This window comes from Ictalurus punctatus, chromosome 11, assembly GCF_001660625.3.
Source record: "Ictalurus punctatus breed USDA103 chromosome 11, Coco_2.0, whole genome shotgun sequence".
NCBI classification, from domain to species: Eukaryota; Metazoa; Chordata; class Actinopteri; order Siluriformes; family Ictaluridae; genus Ictalurus; species Ictalurus punctatus.
The window spans coordinates 15,266,518-15,283,698 of NC_030426.2; the positions used below are offsets into that span (position 1 = coordinate 15,266,518).

The 17,181-nt window shown below is 36.5% G+C and overlaps 2 protein-coding genes across 3 annotated transcripts in view; one reads left to right on the forward strand and one right to left on the reverse strand.

Moving 5' to 3' along the window:
- The first annotated feature begins 7,071 nt into the window (after positions 1-7,071).
- LOC108271530 (claudin-18) lies at positions 7,072-10,775 on the forward strand. The gene is made up of 5 exons (XM_017479160.3): positions 7,072-7,425; positions 9,003-9,167; positions 9,263-9,392; positions 9,496-9,603; positions 9,739-10,775. Exons 1-5 carry the CDS (start codon positions 7,206-7,208, stop codon positions 9,875-9,877), a joined length of 762 nt encoding a protein of 253 aa, XP_017334649.1. The 5' UTR covers positions 7,072-7,205; the 3' UTR covers positions 9,878-10,775.
- Positions 10,776-12,274: 1,499 nt separating this feature from the next.
- Positions 12,275-17,181, reverse strand: part of dzip1l (DAZ interacting zinc finger protein 1-like) — a 16,364-nt gene continuing 11,457 nt past the window's right edge. For both annotated transcript variants that reach the window (XM_017479169.3, XM_017479170.3), the window contains exons 12-16: positions 16,540-16,717; positions 15,817-15,985; positions 13,447-13,658; positions 13,118-13,254; positions 12,275-12,611 (exon numbers count right to left, since the gene is read on the reverse strand). In XM_017479169.3, the coding sequence (XP_017334658.1) occupies positions 12,465-12,611; positions 13,118-13,254; positions 13,447-13,658; positions 15,817-15,985; positions 16,540-16,717 (843 nt within the window). In that variant the 3' untranslated portion in view covers positions 12,275-12,464. The remainder of the gene's footprint in view (positions 12,612-13,117; positions 13,255-13,446; positions 13,659-15,816; positions 15,986-16,539; positions 16,718-17,181) is intronic.

A 17,181-nucleotide genomic window follows, 5' to 3' on the forward strand; every position in this document is an offset into this window, starting at 1 on the left:
CAGAGTGGGCGAATGTGACCTTACGTGACCTTAGAAGAGCAAAAGAGTCAAGATTCGCAGCAAGAGCGGAATTTAACTGCAGAACTTTCTTCTCCAGCGATGCGGGATAAAGATCGCTTAAGATGGAAACAACAGAATTGGAGAAAGCTGTCTGATCAGTAGACTTCCACTTCCGGAAGGTTACTGTTCGGATGGTAGGCTCACTTGGATGATACAGTTCCAGATTAAAAAAGACAGCTGAATGATCAAACAGTCCAATGTCACCAGATGAAAACTGCGATACAAACAAGCCGTTTGCAATCACGAGATCCAGGGTGTGTCCCTTGTTATGAGTCAGGTCAGTTACAAACTATGTGAAGTTAAAACAATCAATTAGCGACAGATAATTAACCAACACAGAGTCACTCCGGTCCACATGAATGTTAAAATCTCCCTTTTTTACTTTTCTACCTCATCCAGGTGTAAAACAAGTTTGGAATATTTTTTTTAAATATATATAATAATTGTATTTTATTTCTGGTGTTTCTGTTCAGGTGTTCTAAAAACAAAAAATGTGTTTTACTTAAATCCTGTTAAGGCAACCTGATGGTCAATAAGTGATATCCGCCAATGGTGTGCATGTGTGTGTGTGTGTGCGTGTGCGTGCGCGCGCGCGTGTGTGTGTGTGTGTGTGTAAGGGTTCTTAACTTCTTTAAAAGTTCTAGCATGGAGTGGTTCAGGACAACATTTGTAATGATGTATGGGAATTCTGTCTCTTTCCAGTAATTCAGAGAACATGGCTCAGCTCTACTACAAAGAACCAATTCTTTTGACTCCTTATGAGAATCAGCCACGTTGATGGTTTTTGCCTAAATCTTGTTCAATTACATTATACTCTACCATCTGATTAACAAAATGACATTTCTAAGGTATTACATACTTGCATTGATAAATACAGTGCGCATTCCTGCTGTTAGCTCAGTGGTTAAGACATTGGACTACTGATTGGAAGGTTGTGAGTTCAAGGTTGTGTCAAGGAAGGTTGTGGTGTCTGCCAAATGCTGTAAATATATTTATTTATTTAAACATAATAATTTTGCCACATATTTTGAGTTATTAAAATAATAATTCATAAATAATAATACATATTGGGTGGCATGGTGGCACAGTGCCATCTCACAGCTCCAGGTCCCCAATTCAATTCTGAGCTTGGGTTACTGCTACTTATTATTGTGCTGGGTTATTGTTTCTGTTATTCAACCCCCTCAAAAAAGGCATTCTGGTGATGTGAATAAAATGTGATGAAAATACTACATCAACAAAGGTTTTAGTAAAAACAGTCAAAGAAAGTTTATAAATGCACATTTGAGTAACTTTGAGAAGAAAGTTGTGTTTACTACTAATAGTTCTAGCTAAAAATGTAATTGTAAAAAAAACTCCAATGTTGGTATGAAGTGGAGCATACTTTACACTTTATAACCTGCACTAAATATTCCTGCTGGATGTTCACAGGCTTCTTTATTCTTTACACGTCTTTATTGGAATCTTTGTCCATTCCTCATGTGCAAAAACATCTCTGCTGTAATGTTCCTTGGCTTCAATACCACCACAGTATTCTTTAAATTCCAACAAAGATTTTCAATGGGTTGAAATGTAAATCCTTGAACTAAGATGGCCACTCAAGCACATTTCAGAAAGTCTTGCTTGATTTGACTTAGGATCATTGTCTTGCTGGAAATTCCAGTGGTCACCAAGCTTCAAGTTGACACTAAAGACATCACCGTATTCTCCAAAATAGCCTGGAATTTTAAAAAAATCTATGATGCCAGTCACACAGTCCAGATTGCCAGTTACTATGGTAGTAAAACACTCCCGCAAAAGGACTGAACCACCACCATGTTTGACCGTGGGGATGGTGTTCTTTTTGTCATATACTGCAAAAAAAAAAGCAATCTTAGCCAGTGAAAATATCTTGAATATGGTCAAAATTATCTAGTAAGATTACAATAAACCAAATATAAGATCATGAAACCTATTTCTACACATTTCAATCTTGTAGGTTTATTATTTTATTACACTGGCAGATAATTTTGCTTCATTCTAAAAAAGAAATTCTTAAAAGAATACAATTATCTGGCAACAGAACAAGGCTATTTCAAAACTAGAGGCTTTAAATAGGTTTAATAATCTTATATTTGCTTTATTGTGATCTTATAATAAGAAATACTAGATACAATTGACTATATTCAAGGTATTTCCACTAATTAAGATGTTCTTTTCTTGTAGTGTAAGCCTTAACGTCTTACTTTTTTGTTGTTATTGTTGTTGTTGTTGTTGTTGTACCAGACATATAATGTACCTATGATTTCCAGTTTCCATTCATCGTGTCATACAAACTGTCTCCTAGAACTCCACAAGCCTATCCAAATTCCTTTTTGCTTATTAAACTGTACTCCTTATATGGTCAAAAGTGGAGTGTGTTGAGGTATCCAGGTAATATAGTGTTCAATACTTTTGTTCCTGCTTTCTTCAGGTCATAATATTCAGGGTTTTTTCTCAGCTGTTCTGTTTCTATGTCTGATTCCCCTTGGTGACCTTTTGTTCTTCCTTCCATGAGATTTAAACTTGCTTTAAGGTAAGGTAAGCATTACCTTTTTGGTGTAATGAAATTATTTCTTATCTTAGCTTTTGTGAGAGGTCTTTTTTCTTTGCCAACACATGCATCGGTGGGATTTATACACTGTATGTATCACAGCTGAAGCAAATGCAGTTTTATTACAGAGTTTTCAATAGCTTAATTGTGCTTTAGCCTTCCAGACAAGCAAGTGATTTAAAAACAGCTATATTTAATAGGGAGTGAGTAATTAAGACATGGCGGTATTAAGCAGATATTATTCTGCTCAGAAATATTACTTCAAACATTTTCCATTATCAGTTTAAATGTGTCACTCAACTGATACAGAGCTCATTTAAAAATATTCTAGGTATTCAAAAAAAAACATGCATTTGTAAATTGTTACAGTCTCGCAGGGGTTGAATAATTTGTGGGTTGAAGGGGTTGAAAGACTATTTATGTTTCCGACAAGCTGTAGCAAGAGCGTGAACATTATTTACAGGCCCAGTCAGAAATAGAACATTTTTCACCTTTTGGACAGAAAAATAAATGAGGAGCATAGAGAGCCTCCCACTTTAAAGTTATCATCCGCAGATGTGTTCTGAATTTTCTAGGAGTTGTTCTGGATGTTGCATTGGCTTCTGGTGGTGCAAAAGTGCATAGTGACTTTTACTGAAGCACAGATGTGATGAAGGTAAAAGCAGAAGGCAGTGGCATTATGGGGGATCAGGATGGACTGGAAATAAAGAACAATCATAAAGTCTGGGAAGGGAAAAAATATCATTTTCAAGATGGATTTGTTTGTTGCAAAGCAAAATATGGGCAATAATCCTATATGTTGGTTTTACAGCCAGTCCATATTGAATGAGAAGCTTCCAAGGCCCAAAATACAATCATGCACTGCTTAGAACTACTTAGAGGGAAAAGAAAATGCACTCTCTGTTGTCATGTGCCCTGCTGTTCTGTAATGACTGTGCCCTCTAGTGGAAAAGGAGGAGAAATACAAATGACTCTGTGAGTATTGTGAAGGAGAGTCATTAAGGAAGTAGGACGCGTGTCTGCAGGTGAAGGGCTCTAAATGCCCCCCATTTGTTACCATTTTCCCAGATATCCTTTCATCTTGATCCTCTCTCTGCTGCCTGACTAATGGAAGTCCAACAGTGATTGCAGGTGCCCAGAGTATGAGAGTAAGAAAGAACACACTGAATCTTTAGGCCAGAAACTTTTTTATTTTCCTTTGTAGGGGTGTAAGAAGCTGTTCTGAGGTGTAGCAGGACAAACAAACGGCAGCTGCTAAAATGCTGGCAGTAGGCAGGATATGTGTTGTTGTGTGAGAAATGGGGAAATGTATGATTCAATATTTAATCTCATTCTGAGATGAATTGACACCGATAAGAGAACCAAGGTAGCCTGTTCTGTTGACAGAGTGATAAGAACAGGTACAGTGTTCACTGTATGCACAGGACCTGATCCTTCTGCTTTGAGGTTTCTGTATTCAGCATGTGTAATTACTCAGCTAAAGAAAAGGGCTACTCATTTGGTTCCAGTTACCAATGAAAAGGATCAATTCTATCATTCAGAGCTAGTCTGGACTTGGACAAACGGATCCAAAATGGCCATATAGTGTACGTTATAGGACCAGTAATCTTCCTGTTTATTTGTAGTTTTGTTCCTAAATCATGGGAAACCGAAAATGCGGCTTTTTGCTAATTTTCATCAATGGGCCAATGGCCTAATCCACTATTTGTGTTTGTTTGTTTTTTAATTAAATATCACACAGTGACAATACCAGCAAATGTTTCAGAGAATTAAAAAGTTAACTTCACAACACATTAAAAAAGCTGATTATCAAAAAGATTAAATCTTTTAAATCCTTTCAGAGGGTTAGATATTATCCAAGTTACTCTACTACCAGAACATACACTATATAGTCAAAAGTATGTGAACACATGAGCATCACACCCATATGTTGAACATTCCAGATATAGTCCCTTTTTGCTGTTATAATAACCTCCACTCTTCTGAGAAGGATTTCCACTAGAGTTTGGAGCGTGGCTGTGGGGACTTGTGCTCATTCAGCCACAAGAGCATTAGTGAGGTCAGATGTTAAGTGAGGAGGCCTGGTGTGGTTTGGGCGTCTTAGTTCCAGCAAAATGATGCTACAGCATACAAAGACATCCTAGACAATTATGTTCTTCCAACTTTGTGGCAACAGTTTGGGGAAGGCCCTCATATGGGTGTGATGGTCACTTGTACAAAAAACTTTGGCCATATATTGTATCTAAATAGCTTATCTGTGATGTTGCATTAGTAGCTGCAATTTGGAAGCCTGTTCCATCTACCAGTTTGACCAGATGTTCACTTACTTTTGATCATATAGTGTATTTTAGACCAATGTTTAGACTTTTTAGTTTAGATCAAAGGCAACAATAGTACTAATGTTGATAGAGAGAACTGGATAAAATTATATATATATATAAAATGGATAATAATTGGTTTGCATTTATTTAATTCTAAGAATTCTAAAAAATATATATATATTTTGAGGAAAAAATATGATTTAAATGCTATGATTGTCAGCATAAACTAGTTTCTCCTATTGTTTGAGAGGAGAATTTAGATTATTTTATGTAATGTTTATTTTATTCAACCATTTAGGGTCCTGTTTTTTAAAAGGGTGCCAATAATTCTAGGTAGGTAATTCACTGTGTAGAGTTTGATAAATAAACACCCTCAGCCTATCAAATAATAAAAAAATAATAAAAGGTTTATGGCTCATGGTTATGGCTTGGGCCAGTCATTCTGTCATTTATCCATCATCACTAATGGTTTATCTCTTTCTGATGCTTTCACTCACCATGTTTGAAAGTGTGGAGGGTAGTAGTGACTCTTCACAGCTCCAAGGTCCTGGGTTCGAACCTGAGCTCAGGTGACGGTCTGTGTGGAGTTTTGCGTGTTCTTCCTTTGTTCACGTACATTTCCTCTGGGTTGTCTGGTTTCTTCCCAGTTTTAAAAACATGCAGATGGGCAGATTGGCTATGCTATGTTGCACCTTGGTGTTACTAAGTGTATACATAGTGCCCTGTGATGGACTGGTGTCCCATCCAGGGTGAATTTTCCCACTTTGGGCTAGTGTTACTCCAATTAACTCTGGATCCTCAACCCTGAGCAGGATAAAGCAGTTACTAAAGCCGATTAAATGAATGCAGAGTGGCACAGCTCACAACTTCTGGGTAACCGAAAAAACTGTGCTTTCCTGGTGATGACCCACTAAATGTGGGTCTATAGAAACATGAGTGGGTAGGGTAGGAAACATTATTTGTTTTTTGAAGGCCCTCAATCTGTTAAACATGCTTACCAGCAATGCATGTTGCTGTGAAGCTAATCTGCCATGTGCTGTAGGCCTTTATTGTTGATTATAACCTAAGAAAATCATACACATCTCTCCAAGCTCCAAGCATTTCTAGCATTAGCACTCTAAAAGTCAGAATCCATCTAACCAGTACATAATCCAGTACTACTTGAGTATTAGAAATAACATCCAAACTTCTCCAAACTTTAATGAGAAGATTAATCACAAAGTTGAACTTTTGTTCCATGAGACATAACAATTGTTTTAGGCTTTTTTTAAGAATGTTACTGGGAAATACCGTACAATCAATCACTTGCGCTGTGTTCTTGTGAGTGAGTAATGTAGTATCGGCCAGTGTTTGGTTTCAGTTCACAATAATTACGTGTGTTTACATTTGTTGCCTGTGAGGAAGCATTGCTTTTTGCCATCTATGAAGCTGATATGACTCTACGCCCAACCTTACTAGCAAATGTGCTTTTTGTCATTGTGTTAGGTAACAAAATGAAAGAACAGCGTTATTGTTTACTTGTATAATACATTCCATTAATATTAATTAACCAAACACGTTTTAAGCTCTGGTTTCTGAGCAGATGGTTTTGGGGCTACAGAACGATGCTAACAATATGCTCTGATTAGAGAAAAAAACTATTTGCTCTTTGGGATGTGTAAATATGAAAGAAAAGAAAAAGGGTTGTGATATAAAAACATGAACAGAATCAAACTTTACAAGTTATAAAAGAGTCTGAAAAACATTTCTGAACAAAATGTATTATTTAAATGACTGTGTTTCTACATAACATTTTAAAACAGTTATGGCGATTTTGTAAAATACTCTCAGAATACAACTAGGTTATTTCTTGTTGGTCTGCTTTCATTCGTTCCTGCATGTATTCTATAAATATTTTATCATGCAGTGTTGATTTGTTTGTTTTCATGAAGGAACAAAAATGCAGACAAGAAGTATCATAAACGTAGAAACTTCCACCCCATTTAAGTTACTTCGCACTTTTGCTTATCTGAGTTTCGATACGATTTCATTTTGTTCCGTGTGTAGCCTTTCTCTAACCGTTACCCCATAAGTCCCACCCTGTGCCTGATGGAGGTGGAAAAACACACAACCTGACAGAGAGGTGTAGTCATAACTAAGGTCAGCTCCATCAGAGCAAGGACATTTGACATAGACTGAGGTTGAGTCTAGCAGCTGCTGTGCTAGTTTTTAGTTTTATTTGGACAACTTTTTGAGGGGTGTGAGCAGACACCATGGCGGTGACATTATGCCAGGTGATGGGCTTTGTGCTGGGCCTTTTGGGGCTGGGGGGCCTCATTGCTGCTACAGGAATGGACATGTGGAGTACGGAGGATCTGTATGACAACCCCGTCACGTCCGTCTACAGCTACGCCGGCCTGTGGAGGTCGTGTGTAAGACAGAGCTCCGGATTCACAGAGTGCAGACCCTATTTCACCATCTTGGGACTTCCAGGTAATGTTTCATGACTCCTCAAATCCAGAACATTTCAAAGTGTGTTGCACCTTAGAGGCAGTCTGAATTTAGAAAATGATATACTGAAAATGTATATTGTATAATATGATGCATATATATATATATATATATATATATATATATATATATATATATATATATATATATATATATATATATATAAAAGTATAAGTATAGAAAAGTATAAATAAATAAAAAAAAAAAACTAAAGAAAATTTATGCCTTGATGTGAAAGTCCTTGATGTGAAATAAAAAAAAAAGCTTTAAACTTTTTGACATTCAAAAAAGAATGTCATCTAAAGAAAGTAATGTTAACAGTTAAACCCAATGATATTATAATAAATACCAACCAAAATATCAAATAATCATAATTTCAAATCTACCAAAATAATCAGATTTTATATATAATTACACAAAAAATTCATTCTAAAAAATTGCTACATATTTCTAAATAAGTGCATTTGCCCTAATTTCAGAAGCATTTAAAAAACAACAACAACAAAAAAAAAACACTGCAGAAATTAATTCTGCGTTTACAAATGAAGAAAACTGATCTTGGCACGATGCCACGTGTGGTTAACTGACACCATTAAGTGATGAAAAATGAACCATTAAGTGTTACGAAACAAAGACACACCCTTAATGGCTCAGATGCGGAAATAGCTACCCAAAATCGTCGCCCCATACCTGAATCTGGGAAAGGCACACATGCAAATTTTACGCAAACATGATATGACCATTAGATACACACTGATAAGAAGCTGCTATTCCTGTTTCAGTCAAGAGCTCAGCAGTGGGCAGAGACGAGCATCAGTGCTACGGACGAATGGCGACATTAATGTTACAGCTAGTGGGGTTCATGTTGTCAATATTAGGGACATTTCTGATCAGCTCCGCAACAGCCATGGACATGTGGACTGTTGAAGACCGTGCTTTTACTTTAGTAACCAGTATTTATGCATACTATGGGCTGTGGTACTCGTGTGTTGGGACAGAGTATGGTACCACACAATGTCGACCATATTTTACTATTTTAGGGTTGCCTGGTGAGTTTAAAAAAAAATAAAATAAATAAATAAAATAAATAAATAAAAACACCAGTCAATAAATATAAAAGAATATTATGATTTGAAAAATGTATAGAAAGACAAAAGAAAATTAAAGGCGCAATTTTCTGTTGAAGAGTACGGATTTGTTTTCTTTCTGGGTGTGACCATTGATAAGATACTTTTGTTTTACTTCATGTACTTAAGTAAATATCAAGGCTTTCTACTTTAGAAATTGCTTTAATTTTTGCCGCTCATACTGAACGCTACAAAATGGACACAATGTCAGAAATGTCAAATATGTCCTTGTGGAAAATGATATTAATTGTATTAGCTTTTAACAGCTTACTCCATACATCAAAGTCATTTAGCTCCTAGCATGTATAGAGTTTCAGGAAGCAGAATAGTTTTCAATTACTTCTGCTATATGATGGCGAGATATACTATAATTACATATGATATTGTAATATTAACTCTGTTTTCCGTCTTTGTGCCCTGATTGATCCTCAGGCTTATTCCAAGGTGTGAGAGCGCTCATGATTGTGGGCATCGTTCTCGGAGCTATCGGAGTCCTCATTGCCATTTTTGCCCTTAAGTGCCTCAGAATGGGCAACATGGAGGACCGTGTGAAAGCGACCATGACTCTGACTTCAGGGGTCATGTTTGTTATCGCTGGTGAGAAATGTTTATTTCCCGTCATCAATATTTCATTCTTCCAGCTATTATGAATTCATAAATTTTTAATGCATGCTACATTTTCTTCTCTCCAGGGATCTGTGGCATTGCTGGGGTTTCCATCTTTGCCAATTTGATCGTGACCAACTTTGCGCTCACTAGCTATACCTCAGCTGGATTGGGTATGGTTGGCTCTGGCCTTGTTGGGTCACCTCTTACTCCAAGGTAGGAGAATGACACACATTTGGTAATACTGTGCAATTACCATCCCATTCAAACCCTAGTAGTAATATGATTCTAATGTCATTATTGCTGATGTGTCTGTCAGATACACGTTCGGCTCGGCCCTGTTCGTTGGTTGGGTCGGTGGAGGTGTTCTGTTTGTTGGTGGAGTCATGCTGTGTTTGGCCTGTCGTGGACTGATGCCTGAGAAACAGTGAGTTTTTACTCCAGTAATTATAATCTCCTCACATTACTGTTTACTGCAGCACATCTTAATCATTACACAGTAGTGAGGAAATGCTTAATTATATTCATGGTTAAAACAACTGTGTAATAATCCTGTCTTTAGCTATGAAGGAACGGCGTACAAACCTGCAACTCAGAGTGCCATCTACAGATCAGAAGGCTATCCCAAGACTTATAACAGCTCCTACAAGGCTCAAAGTATGGACGGCAGACCATCCAACCAAAAATTTGACTATGTTTGAAACTTGATAATGAGCATGCGGGATAGATGACCATGGGATATTAATGCTAGCAGTGTAAAGTGGAATAGAAACAACACAGTGACACAGCAATATGCATGTAATAATAATACAGTAGACGTTGCCCATAATAACTCTTTAACAGAGGAGTATTTATAAAACTCTGGGAGAGAGAAACATTTTGGGGTTTTAGGCTGAAGTCTAGTCAGTATCCAGGTCTAAAGAGTGTAATGTTGTTATTGTAGGTATTTTCTACTGTCCATTATTCTGGTTGTGTTTCTGGGTACTAGTTATTTTTCAAGCCTGTTTGTGTAGGTTTAATTTTAGTTTACGTTATGCCAGGTATTTTTATTTTTAAACTTAAATGTGAGGTTATTTTATTGTGACAGGTTTTAATCATGTAACACACAGCAACAAATATTCTATACTCTTAGAACTCTACAAGAGTGCATTGCATCTTGATATTGGTTTTAGGACCTTTACATTTAGTATGTTTTCTTTTGTGCATATGATCTGAGAGACTGATAGTTTTGTACTCGCTTTACAAAAGTGCATTATTTAAACTGTCCACAAATTAGGCTTCATAATATGTATGGTTTATTTCTGTTTTGATGTTCTAGGTTGTTCAGAGATTATTGGCCCACATGCAACCATATATCTAATGCTTTTCACCACTTCAGTTTTGGGCCCATTGTGTCCTCTGGTTTTGGTTCATATCATGGTTGAGATACTCCTGTGCTTTGGCATCCAGAATAGGATTTTATTATTTCCATCATTCTGTGGGGACATGTGGGCCAGCTCTTTTCTTATTTACCATTTGATATCTATAATCTTATTTTCTATGTTTAAATAAGGTAACAATATATTTTCTTTTGGTAAAATAAAGCTATACAATTCCGTATACCGACGTTCTTTTCACACTTGTTTCACACTTTATATTCAGCACCAATGCACTGTTACATAAATGAAGTACAGAAAAAAATAATGTGTGGCACCCATTTATTACTAAATTGAAATTCTTATAATTGAGAAACATTTTAAGATGTATTTCAATTCAATCATTAATAAATACATAAATACATTTCATGGTTCAGTTACAGAATTCTTCTTACACCACACAGACAAACATGCACGTTTATAACCTGCTAATAACAATCTAAATGAAAGCAAGACTGAAATTATATAATTTTTTTGGAACCAAAACAATGGCAAAAGTACATGCAGTCATAGATCAAGGTATGAGTTCTGTTATTTTGGATTATGTACTGAATACATTGAAATCCCTTTGTGATGAAAGCGGCTTTTACCTAAGAAACAGTTTTCTCTTTTTTTTGGTTCTTAAATAATACTGTAGTGCACTGTTACTGGGTTATATTAAAAATATGTATTTTTTTTTATATCCATTGAACTTAAAACTGATGTGCACATACATACACACACACACACACACACACACACACACACACACACACACACACACACACACACACACACATATATATATATATATATATATATATATATATATATATATATATATATATATATATATATATATACATACATACACACACACACATCACTTTTAATTTCAATGGACATACAGAACACTAAAAGTGACAGTGGAGAACAATGTTTCAATGCACCAAATATATATATATATATATATATATATATATATATATATATATATATATATATATATATATATATATATATATATTTAATTACTATATTTGCTCTTAGCTACCAGTTTTGTATAACATAATTATACAACGGTTAGTTCCAGTCCACTAATTGGGTTGGACAAACGGTGTTCCAGGAATGCTGATATTTAGTATAGCCGCTCTGGCACGCACATTTCACTGTTTATATAACTCCACTTGTCTGTGTTCGTTACATAAAATTCCAATTCTTTGTTAGTTTGAATCTGTTGCTACTCTTACTACAGTCTGTCAGTCAGTCTGCTTACTGCACTGCAACACACAATGCTCTATCCAGCTGTGACATCTTTGGGAAATATTTTCATTAACAGAGCAAAATTAAACTAAACATATTGTGTCTGAAATGTCAGTTCCAGACATTAGTAACAAATTTCTTGTTTATACCGGGTGTCCCAAAAGTCTCCATACACAGAGGAAATTAACCCTTTTAAGCAAAATGTCTTCCAAATTCTTATATTATATATTATTTTATATTTTTTTTATATTTTACTATATATTTTTTCAGATAGCCTTTAAGAATGAAAAAATATTTTATATATATATATATACACAAATATATATATACACAAATATATATAAACACAAATATATATATATATATATATATAATATATATATATATATATATATATATATATATATATATATATATATATATATATATATAGTGATTAAATCATAGAATAATAACCAAAATGGCATAAAATGGCCCTTAAATATAATTCAAGTTTTATCAGATTTCCATATTAAAGATAAACAGTATAACATAGCATTTAAGTGCTCACTAAAGAAGGTAAGTGATGGTTTTAAGATCTATTAAGACTTATTATATAAAAATGAAAATTGAGATGGGGTATTGAAGCCCCTCACCATGCTCCTGCTCTGCTAGCAGCTGAACTCCATACACTAGTGCCTGAGGTGACACCCGCATCTGAGCTCCTGCGCCCGGCTGTGGGTGGAGCAGTGAGCTCCTCGATGGAGGACAAGTCCACATCACTCTCTTCCTCAGACACCTGCAGAGAGAAATGCACACTCTATTCAGTCACAATGACCCTCTTAATTCACAACAAATAGAGAAAAAAAAATCCTAAATCACCAGATGAGCTTTTCAGTATGCTTGGTTAGGATTAAGCTGTCACAAAGACTTCCTTAAATGAAATGACCTGTACCAGTTGTGAACCAGTAAAAATCATTTTTAAATTTTAGAAAAAAAAAATTAACAAGTATTTTTATGAAATACTTGAAACTATATTACAGACAAGTTATAAAGAAGAGAAATGACAAGGTGAATCTCTGATGTCCCGTTCCCAACACACACACACACACACACACACACACACACACACACACACACACACACACACACAAGCATGGGCAAGAAATGGAGTGTGTGTGGCCATTTTCATGAATGATATCAGACAAGTTGTGAGGTTTATAACTGCATTACAACAACATAGCTAAATGTTATGAGAACATGAGAGTTCATTTTCTTTAATAGTGTTGGTGTGTGTTTCTGTACCGCCTGTTGTTTGATGATGGTGGGTCGAGGTGAAGGCTGAGAGGCTGGAGGCAAGACTCGTATTCCTCCTACAGGATTTGTGATGCTGCTGCTCATCTGTTTTTCTAAACTCCTTGTCAGCGTTTGAACAACTGAACCTGAGACCAAAGAGCACAGAGATGGCAGGTCAACTAGACACACCCACAAGTGGCAAACTGGAGGCAAATCAGTGACCTCTCACCTTCCAACTTGAAGACTAGCTTCCAAACAAACCTTAGGACGCTATAAATAAGAGTGTCTGATAGAACTGACACAACCTGTTCTAACAACAATATCTCTCATTCTCTCACCATGTGTACTAAAAGCCTGTTGTGGCTTTTGTGTGTAAGAGTCATCTGAATCATCGCTGTCTGACCAGTTGAGCTCATGTTCTACTATCTGCTGTTCCTTTGTTGGTGTGAGGTGAACAGAGGTGGACGGTTTGTCCCGAGAGCTGGTGATGTAGGCGCTGTCCTTGCCTGACTCGTCGTCATCTTCCTGTTCTGAGCTGAAGGGTGGAGTACTGAGAGAGGGAAAACATACATTAAACACACATCAGCACTTGCTGATAAGAAGAGGAAATATTGACCTAAGCCTTGCATGTGTGAAGAATGCAGAATAAAAGAGTGCAAAATATAATCCGCTCATTTGCATTTCCCTCAGTAATTCGATGGTGTGTGGATTATGTTAGATGCATCTAACAGCTGCACAACTTGTAAAAAAACATTACAGTCTAAAAATACTGGGTTATTTTTTTCTATCCAAATGCTGGGTTGATCCTTTTGGGTCATTTAATTGGGTTGTTTTCTCAGTTTTGGGTAGTTTTGTGCAACCCAACCGTTGAGTTAATAGCTGGGTCATTTTCACTGACAGTTGAATCAATGCACCCCTCCCCCACCCTGGCGCCTCAGCCCAGTTCCTAGGGTCAAATTAACTCAGTGCAGACTGTTCGACTTCACCACAGGTGGAGGTAGCGGTTTTCACACGGACAGACGGTTAGATTTATTTTGGAGAAACAAGGTTGTATCAATATATTTATCCATGAAACCATTAGTGTACACCAGAAAAAGAAAAAAATGTGCGATAATAGTCTAGTTTACATGACATTAAATGCACCGCAATCTGCATTAGCTTTAGCTTACTTGTTTGTAATGCCCACTGGATTGTAAGTTGGTTACTCAGTTTCTTTTTTTGGATGTTTTAAACGTCTCCTTTGGTCAAAATCTGACGTTTTCTTCTTAAATATATGACTTACTTGAGTCATTTACTTCAAAGTCTATATATAAACGCCCCTCTAGCAGCTATAGCAATATATTTCTGAACACCTTCTCATGTATAAATAAAGGAGATAGCATGTTGACATATTTGTTTATAATGTGCTATATTTGACATTTTCAAAGGATAAAAATAACCCTGAAAATATTAACCTATTCATGAAATAAAATGAACCCAGCATTTTTTGTAAAAATGAAACCATACTTTGGGTTGAAAAACAACCCATTTGCTGGGTTAAAATTAACATCCCAACTTGATGGGTTAGTTTAGCCCAAAATGATTTCTGTCCTTTATTTACCCAGCCGTTGGGCTAAAAATAACCCAATTTGGGATGTTTGTACCCCAGTGTTTTTTAGAGTGTGAGTAATGCAAAGCGAATTTTGGAATGAGGGTCAACTTGAAAAAACAAAAGCTGAAAACACTGGAACAACCTGCAACAAAATGGTGGAAAAGATAAGTAAAAAAAAAATAGTCACAATACTGTGACATGCAAAGAAATATAAATGCAAAATAGAGAAAATAGTCTAAATGAATAACTGAATATTGTATTAAAAGTTACAATGTAGGAAACTCTCCTATAATGTACTTATTTATTGTATTTGTATTGTATAGTGGCAATAGTTAAGTTAAATGTGAATGTATCATAGAAGAACTGTCCGTCTATGAGTGAAAGCCCAGATAAACTTGCTATGAATTATGTGGAATATAAATGCATTCAAATATTTCCCTTTTTGTTCATTCATTTATCTTCAGTAACTACTTTATCATTTTATCCTGGTCAAGGTCACTGTCTTTCTTTTATTCTTATACGTATTTTAAAAACTCATCTAGCTTTTAACCTACACACTTGATGTCAACTATTCATCTTCTACATGTTTGCTTTACAGTCTTCTAATGCATTCCACACCTCCTTCCTCTCCACCTTCTCAACTCTACTTTTCATCTGATTTTTTTTCTTAAGATTGATTAATTTTACCTTTACGTGAATCACACAGATCATGCATATGACCCAGACAGTCGTTGAGCACAACACTGTTGGGATCTCTGTAATGAAACACCCAGAGGACATTAGGACTGGCCTTGAATGGGCTGCAGCAGTTGATAGTTTGCTGTCACTATGCTGTTCAGTCTGATGTATGCACTGAGCCTTCGTTACCCTGCTGAGCCCTGCTATATTTTTATAGTAACACAGAAGTTTTCAACCCAACAGAATAGGACAAAATTTCTAAGAAATGAGGATGAGGACATGTACTCTGCGTTACCCCCACTGACAGACGTACAAAAGATACAGACTTACAAAAGAGTTACCTGAAACTAGTTTTTCATGTCATAGATATATCTTATTTGTGTGTGCGCAGATGACACACTGTGTGTGTGTGTGTGTGTGTGTGTGTGTAGGGAAGCACCTGCTCTTCTTTTGCTGTGCTGGTAGAATCGGTGTGAGTGAAGGAGCTTTGGAGCGTGGTGCAGCTGTAGGAGGCTGATGAATCTCATGATTCTGTAGGGAGTTTCTGGGACTGTACTGTCTGCGTCTAGGGCTCTGTTCCATGACTGGACTACGACGCATCTTTCTAGCTGAAGAAAAACCCAAGAGCAGAACTAATCAGACATAAAGCACAACCATTCACGGTAACTTAAGGCCTGTTCACACCAAGAACGATAACTATTTTAGTGTCCACACCAACACACAATATCATTCTGTTTATTATAAGCATGCGCTGCAGTTATGTCGTCTTCTGCTTTAAATGTGTGAGCTCTTTAAAGCAGGATGTATTCTGATTGGCTGTCAATGTGTTTATCGTTCATCTACTGGAAAAAAAAAAAGCGCTCTGAATGTGATTCCAACGATATCCTTTCTCTGTGTCATGATCGTTATAGTTGTGGTGTGAATCACTACGGCCTGGTGCTTTATGGTTATTAGATTTTTAACTATAACACAAGCACAGTTAATAGTAAAAGTAAACATATGACAGACATAACATGCATACATTTTTGTGATGACTTAATGGTCTGTGCGTGGTGTATGTGCTTAACTGACTTAGAAAGTATTTGTGTGTGTGCATATAATATAAGTGGACTGTGTGCTTCTGTTGTGTGGTGTGTGTGTGTGTGTGTGTGTGTGTTCTTACCCAGCATGTGTGTGTTAGGTGTAGATTTTCCCTGGCTCATCTGCAGCTCCCTCACTCTTTGCTTTAGCTTGTCCTCTAGGTTGTTTCTCAAATCCTGTAATTGTGACTGACTCCTAAATGTCTGTCCTCGCTCATAGATTAGACTCTTCAGGGACTGAGTAGAGATTCCCTTAGTGCCCTGTACAACACAACAATGAATATAACTAACAACATGGCTTCAGTACACCATTTAGCACAATGCACAGCAAAATAGTGACAATGACTGAGCTGTAAACACATTCAGTATATATGTTATATACACTATGTTCACTAGCAGACTCCGCAACAGTGTTATTACTCAACACCCTACTGCCTCCCAATGCTCACCTGGGCTAGTCAAACACCTAACCCAGTAAGACTCAGCACCACTGCACACCTGCTCTTTACATAGCTGCATCAGACACATGGAACTTTGCTGCCAATTTCGCTGCTATACTTGTGCTGCTACATTACACAATAGCTTACAGTTTACAGCCCATGTCCTGTCTTGCACTCGTCTCACACTGTTGTGTATTTCACTTTATGTAGTCTTGCGTACTGTTCCGTGCTGCACAGCGGTCCTGAAGAAATGACATTTCGTTCCAATGTATACAAGCAATACAG

Excerpts from the sequence above, each read along its gene's own strand:
- LOC108271530 (XM_017479160.3), top strand. The coding sequence starts at position 7,206 with ATGGCGGTGACATTATGCCAGGTGATGGGCTTTGTGCTGGGCCTTTTG. Across the intron at positions 9,168-9,262 it reads GGTCATGTTTGTTATCGCTG|GGATCTGTGGCATTGCTGGG; the intron begins GTGAGAAATGTT and ends TCTTCTCTCCAG. Across the intron at positions 9,604-9,738 it reads GGACTGATGCCTGAGAAACA|CTATGAAGGAACGGCGTACA; the intron begins GTGAGTTTTTAC and ends TCCTGTCTTTAG.